The 7,500-nt window shown below is 41.3% G+C and overlaps 1 protein-coding gene across 2 annotated transcripts in view; it reads left to right on the forward strand.

The window, feature by feature from the left end:
* ccdc93 (CCC complex scaffolding subunit CCDC93) overlaps positions 1 to 7,500 on the forward strand; it is a 108,941-nt gene that overhangs the window by 16,362 nt on the left and 85,079 nt on the right. For both annotated transcript variants that reach the window (XM_077580426.1, XM_077580427.1), the window contains exons 2-7: positions 173 to 286; positions 1,437 to 1,531; positions 3,369 to 3,480; positions 3,674 to 3,772; positions 5,312 to 5,368; positions 5,446 to 5,546. In XM_077580426.1, the coding sequence (XP_077436552.1) occupies positions 173 to 286; positions 1,437 to 1,531; positions 3,369 to 3,480; positions 3,674 to 3,772; positions 5,312 to 5,368; positions 5,446 to 5,546 (578 nt within the window). The remainder of the gene's footprint in view (positions 1 to 172; positions 287 to 1,436; positions 1,532 to 3,368; positions 3,481 to 3,673; positions 3,773 to 5,311; positions 5,369 to 5,445; positions 5,547 to 7,500) is intronic.

Genomic DNA, 7,500 nt, shown 5'->3' on the forward strand with positions numbered 1-7,500 from the left:
AAGATATTAAAAATCATAAAAAATATAAAAATATAACCTATACACTTGTTCGAAAAAAATGAAATAATATAACAACATAAAGCATTCATACAATTAAACGTTTAGGTAATGTTTTTATACAGCCTCTATTGTCTAGTCGTCCACATTGTTTTTATATGTATTTTACGCATAGGTGGAAGACTGGGAAGATGAAGAGCAGTGCATCAAGTTGGCGGAGATCCTTGAGCTTCTTTTGGCTGCCGGATATTTTAGAGCCCGCATCAAGGGACTGTCACCTTTTGATAAGGTACATTGCTTTAGGACCCCCGAGGTCCCAGTTCAAGGTTTTGATGAGGTAAACGGGGCAATGTTGTGTAGTTTGATGAATATCTGATGCTCTAATTTTGGCGTCTAATCTTGTATTTGGCCAAACATCGCGCCTGTAATCTCCCTGGTTAATTTGAATTTACTGTGCCATATTAGGAACAGATGTGATGTAATGTAATTGGCTGGGCTTTCGCTTTCACGCACCAGTTACCATTGAGTGATATGCCAGATCGTTGTTTTGATATATATTGTCATTTGTTGTCATATATTGTTATATATAGTGCTTATGGGCTGGACTCATACCTCAAATCTGCAATTGCTCTTGTTATTGTTTTGAAAGCATGTCGAACATAAACAAGCTAATGGAAACACATTATCAACCTTTAGTTAAAGAAAGTTACTTACTTAGACCACCAAGATCCCCTGTTGTAAACTGTCGAATGGCAGATCTTCAAACCATCGATCTGTCCATTTACTGAAACACTTATCTTTTTGCTAGCTTGCGCTAAACTAACCAGGGGCGTGTCCTCTCCACTGTATAAGCGGCCAAACTCCCTTCTTCTGCCGCTGTGACAGCATGAGGCAAACAATGAAGTATCCAAGACAAGGCATTGATAGCTGGGGTTAATTGACTGTTAAACAGTTGGATTTAATGCTCGATAGGAGGGATGTTTGATACCACTTTTTTTGAGAGAAAAAAAATGTATAAAGCGGGAATCAAGGTATTGGATCGGGTCTCTGTATTGTCAGATCCTGAAAATGAGGTGACTCGAACTTGGATATGAGTGCAAAAAAAAATTTGATCGGCATATCACTAATATCGACTGTAAAATATAAAGAATATGATGCTTGATTATTTTCTGATATGTTAGAGCAAGCTCAAATTTTGGTAGAAAAAAACAAATGGTGTGTGGAAATCATAATTTCTGTTCAAAATGGTCAGACGTTGAGAATAGGTTAGTCAAGAAATTTGGTCATTTTTAATGTGTTTTTCTTGTTGCTCGGGATGACAATACTGTTTTTTGTGTAGCTACTTAGGAATGATACATGGACTATATTCTGTGATATCTCAAAAGCTTACCTGTCTTGAACCTCCCCTTTGACACATCTTGTTTCCTGTGGTTCTGCAGGTGGTTGGTGGGATGACTTGGTGCATCACCACATGTAACTACGACATTGACATTGATCTTCTTTTTCAAGAAAACTCGACCATCGGTCAGAAAATGTAAGTGGTTTCCCAGCTGACCAAATAATACCCATTTAGACTTATAAAGCTATCCACTAGCTTTTGTTTAACAGCTATTCTGAGTGATGAGTAATTCATCACATCTATAATTTATTTACAGTGGTCCCTCGCTACTTCGCGGTTCACTTATTGCGGATTCACTCTTGTAATATTAGAATAAATAAAACAGCTCTTTATTTCATTCAATACAATCTAATTAGATTTTAAACAAAGTATGGAATATTTGGTAAATTAAGAAATGTGTACCATAAGTTAAAACAAAATGTTGTCCCAAGAGCTAGCTTCTGTAGCTGGGCATCGGACCGCCAAAGTTCCTGCTACGCAGCCGACCTCTTTGGCCGCTCCTACAGGTGGTGAGCCCATAGAAAGGGGGACCCATGTTGCCTTTTCGGGCAGTAGGCGGGGTATACCCTGAACTAGTTGCAAGCCAATCCAGGCACAAAAAAACAACACACTTGCACATAATAATGAACAACCAACTGGTTCAACAGTCCAGAGCAATGGAGAGTGTGAAAAAGAAGTGAAGAAGCGTGTGCAGGCAGGCTGGAACGGGTGGAGAAAAGTTTCAGGTGTGATGTGTGATAGAAGAGCTTCAGCTAAAATGAAAGGAAAGGTTTATAAAACTGTTGTGAGACCAGCAATGTTGTTTGGTCTAGAGACAGTGTCACTGAGAAAAAGACAGGCGGCAGAGCTGGAGGTGGCAGAGATGAAGATGCTGAGGTTCTCTTTGGGAGTGACCAGGATGATCAGAGGGACAGCACGTTAGACGCTTTGGTGATCAAGTCAGAGAGGCCAGACTGAGATGGTTTGGACAGAGGAGAGATAGTGAGTATATTGGAAGAAGGATTCTGAGTTTCCAGATGCCAGGCAGGAGGTCTAGAGGAAGACCAAAGAGGAGGTTTATGGATGTAGTTAAAGAGGACATGAAGGTAGTTGGTGTGAGAGCAGAGGTTGCAGAGGACAGGGTTAGATGGAGGCAACTGATTCGCTGTGCCGACCCCTGAAGGGAAAAGCCAAAAGGAAAAGAAGAAGAACTGGTTCTCATTTCTAGATAATCAACTTTTTTAACTTAAATTTTAACTGTGCTTAGCACTATTTTCCTCTCAGAAACTGAGATTTTAGACAAATCTCTCCCCATAGATTTTGGTCTATGAGACTAAAGCAAGGTCAGAACCACAGTAGCGATTTTACCGGCCAAACAGCACATTTGAGTAAGCCTGGTTTGTTAATAAGTGATCAGTAGAAACGGCAACTAGCATCAAAGTGTGCAAGTCCATCTCAATCCACCATTTTCTGAACCATTTATCATCACGAGGATCATGGGTGTGCTGGAGCCTATCCCAGCTGTCTACAGGCTGTAGTCATTTACACATTTGAAAAGTAATTAAAAGACGATGGGTGGTTACATTAGTGCTGCTAGCTAGCGCGGCTTGCTCACTGCTAGCTACACTGGCAACAGTATTAGCTTAATTATCTCTTAGCGCTCTTAACTGATTTTGGGACGAAGTTGTGTTCCTGACGTCTTTCGCAACAGTTTGCGGCACCTAAACTCTGAATAGCCCTTACACCACGATGACACGATTGACCTCCATGGTACTTAAGGTAAGTAATGTATATAGAAATTAGGTTTCTCATCGCGTTCGCACCATGTACTGCCATGCATACTGCCGTTGGCTTGACTACGCCTGCCTCAGAATTGTACTTACACCACTGCATTCTTTTCTTCCCAATTCAATCATTCCTAGTAAATTTTAATTCTAAAGGAATAGTTTTTTCAGTCTGTGGTTTACCTGGTTTGCAATATTTCTGTTTACAGAGCTTTGACTGAGAAAATTGTGTCTGTTTTGCCAAAAATGAAGAGTCCTCATCAACTGGAGCCTCATCAAATCCAAGGCCTAGATTTTATTCACATTTTTCCAGTAATACAGGTATTAATGTGTATTGATGGCTGAATGGATACATAGCGCTTTGTTATACTTGTGAATAATTAGAAATGGCTATCTTCTGGTAGAGATTATGATCATCTTTTATGAAATCTGAATTTTTAGTTCATCGTTAAGTACTTGCAAGTTTATTTTTTTAATGCACTTTGTTTTTATTTATTTTTGGGTTCTTTGCTAGTGGCTAGTAAAGCGGGCCATAGAGACCAGAGAGCAAATGGGCGACTATGTGAGAGCCTACTCCATATCTCAGTTCCAGAAGGCCTACAATCTTCCAGAGGTACCAGTATGTTGTAGTTATGTCTGGATATAGAAAGTTACAATGCCAAGTTTGACCAAAAATACAATAAGGTGGTTTTCATAAACATAGTCCGGGCAGATGAGAGTCAATATTTGTTTAAAATCAATCACTAGTGCATACTGCAGAGCTAAAATAAACAACCTTACTGAGATTTTTGCTGTTGTTTGTGTTTAAATGCATTTTGAGTAGTGAAAAATAGCTGTTGGGACCACTTCCTGTTTGTGACCCTTATACCAGTCCCTCCACAGGGCTCGACACTGCAACCAATTCACCTGCACGTGGCCAACTTTACAGCCTGTGCTGGTAAAAAATTAATCCAGTCGCACAGCGCGAGCCGAGTACATGTTTAAATGCATGGTACATCGGCTCATCTTCGAGCCGTGATTGGTATGGATCAAGCGCCACGGATCGGGTCATACATAGGCCGCGGAACGTGCTGAGGAGGCCAACAAAATTAAAGCCTTCCATCTAATACATTGACGTCGATGCAGTTGCCTTCTTGTATTTTGAAATTGACCTTGACCGACGCAGCGCGTGGAAGGCGTTGCAGCTCAAGGCGGGCTAGCTTGACTCATCCTCACGTGACTTCCAACCCTCTTCGCACCTGGCTGTTTTACTGTATATTGACTGATTTTGCAAGGCTCACAGAATATTATGTTCTGTGGCTATAAAATATAGAACCTACCAAAAGAAAGATTAGAGTCTCTTCTTTCCTCAGGAAAAAAGTATATTTCTGTCTGTTAACGTTTTGCAGCAATTAGCGGTAGAATAGCTACAGAATATAGAAGCAAAGTTTCATCATTATTCACAAATCTGTTTAAAACAGTGCTTGTTGCAACATGGCCCTTGTTGATCTCTTATACTCTGCTGCCACCTGCTGGCCGTTTTTGCAATAACTACCATTGCTTCAAGCGTTCTCTTCAGTTTAGAGGCTGCATCAAAGTTTTGTGTATGCTCTAGCATAAAAAAAGAAAACATACAAATACGTTTTTGGGATCATGGTAATATTTAAAATAGAACGTATTTACATGTTTTTGGGAACAAATTAATTAATAAGTATGTCATTGTATGATACGTCACAAGCCTCGGGTGTTAGCAACTAGCATCTAACGGTAGCGTAAACATTGACAGCGTTCGGCGAAGTGCATACTTTCTCATTCAAGCGACCGCCCCAGTGACATTTGTTTTTTGCTATAAAATAGTTTTAAAACAGCCTTGATTTGGAAGTTCCACTCTATTTAACTCAACAGAAGAGGTCAAATCAAATGAAATTGTGTAATTTTCTGTCTTGTGGACAGTTTACAAACTCAGAAATCCATTCACTTTGCAGGTGACAAATGAATTGTCAATAGCATTATTCAGATATTTTATTATGTATATAAACATGATGTGTTAATTGTTTAATATTATGTAATAAGTTCTTAGGTCATGGCTGTACTATGTGTGTTGTATAAAGTTTGCCACACTAAAGAAATTTAATTCAAGATAAGTCTTAACATGTAACGTCAACTTTGAAAGGATGAAGAATTCCATCATAGAAAAAGCAAGGCAATGGGAGCAGTTCTCGATATACTGGTGAGTTGCAAAACCCTTAAACCATCTTTAAATGACTTGGATACTGTGTTGTGCAAACTGTTTTTTTTTCTCCGCAGGAAGTCTACAAACCACAGAGAAAATATCGAAGGCAAAAGGAGGCAGGGGAGCTACTTGATGAGGAGTCAAAGATTCACTCTACTTTGCTGGAATATGGCAGGTAAGTTATGGCATCAAAATTTTATACTTAACTGTTAAGATGAAAGGGTATGAAAATGTACTATCACGATTGAATGGCCAAATATCATGATTAGCTGAATTATCACAATATTGCTAACATGCCGGTACTTATTTAGTTGTCATAACTTTTCTCTTTTAATAAAATATATGACACAATAAACTTTGTATAGCTTGTATACGTAATCTTGTACTGTAAGTTTGTGACCATTGGTGAGGGTGGGAAATTAGATCGACCGGTAAGTCAAGATTTTAACATGCAAAGAATTATTATTTTTTGCTCATTGTATGATAGAGCAAACACAACCCAATTCCAAATAACTGACAAAACTGTGACTCTTGTGCATGTATTTGCACGTCGCTGGTAGTATAGTTTTCCGTCATTAATAAAAATTAAGCCCATATCTTACTGAGCGGCAGAGGCTTGCAAGGGTGCGCAAACGTAGCAAGTGTTGCTTTTTCGGCAGGGTTCCATCAGTGTTGCAAAATGTTGCAAAGCCACTTGCTACACTCCCTCAAACCAATATGTGGAAACTCTAGATTTTATGGGTGCCGTGGAAAGTGTTAATCTTCATGATGCATAGGGGGGGGAGCTGCAATTTGCCGGTTTATTTTTCAACTAACTTGGGTTGAGAAAATTACATGACATGGCTGATCTTCGGAAATAGTGTTCCCTTGTTTTCCGCTGGGGTTAGGTTCCAAAAATGCCAGCAATAAATGAAATCCGCGAAGTAGTTAGCTTTATGTTTTACATTTATTATAAATGTTCTATTTCAGCACGGAAATCCCCCACGTGCATGGGTCACTTGAGAAAGAATTCATAAAAGGACATTTCCAGGGTTCCGGCTGACGTGATCCTCATGTATAAAAAGTCACCCGCGGTGTTTACCGCTGTTCTTCGTCGCCGTCGCTGGTAGCCCGTGATCTTGTTGATTGGGGCATCGGGGTTCCCCGCCCCCCTTGGCTGCGACGACTCGGTGTATTTTGACTTTTGAAATATATGTATGGACGTTGGAGCTCCCCTTCCATCTTTACATGATCTCCGCTCCTCATCGCTCAGTGCGGCTTCAAGTTCGTAAGTACGTCTAGTTAGTGGATGTCAGTGACTGTTGACGTCTTGCCTACGGTTACTTTGACTTGTTTTGAATTCAACTTGCTACTGTTGGTACGGTTATTTCATATCCTTTCCTAGCTTGTATTGCCTCGCAACTTATGCGGCTCCGTCCGTGGGTCGCCAGCCGCCTTGATGTTGTTTGATGGCTTTAATATGGTCTGTAATGACTTCTAGTTTATGACAGCACAAACGTTCACTTACGTGTTGCTGCGAGCACTTGTGATTTTGTTTGTTCCGCTGGTGAAGAGGCTGTTTTTTCGCCTCCTTTCCCACACAAAGATGGCAGCCTGTTGACATGCGCACACTCATTGCCCGTCGATTGGTGGCTACTATGAACAACGATCCTCACTGTAAGCACTGTGGCGACTCCTTCTTGCCCAAAGTGGGACGCACTGACTGCTGTCTTGACTGTTGCGCTGTGGCGACAGCTGCTGCGGCGGTCCACACTCCGGTGAACACAACTGATGTTGCGCCTCACCAGGACGCAGCGGTTGCTCAGGGGCGGTCATCGTCGGCGGTCGCAATGGGCCCCCCTCCCCTCGACCCTTGCGGGTGTCGAGCAAAACGCAGGTCTGCTTCTCCTGCCGGCACTTGCACCCCTGCAGTCGCGGGGCATAAAGGTGCTCCCTTACTTGGATGACTGCCTGATATACGCACCTTCCAGGGATCAGGCAATCCGAGACACGTCTACGCTTCTACAGCATGTGTCACGACTTGAGCTCAAGGTCGACCTTGGGAAGTCCTCTCTTGTTCCCTCTGATCAGACTCTGTTCATTGGAATGTCGTTGGACACCACCTCCATGACTGCTCGATCGTCCCCACA

Source organism: Vanacampus margaritifer, chromosome 11, assembly GCF_051991255.1.
Source record: "Vanacampus margaritifer isolate UIUO_Vmar chromosome 11, RoL_Vmar_1.0, whole genome shotgun sequence".
In the NCBI taxonomy this organism is placed as follows: domain Eukaryota; kingdom Metazoa; phylum Chordata; class Actinopteri; order Syngnathiformes; family Syngnathidae; genus Vanacampus; species Vanacampus margaritifer.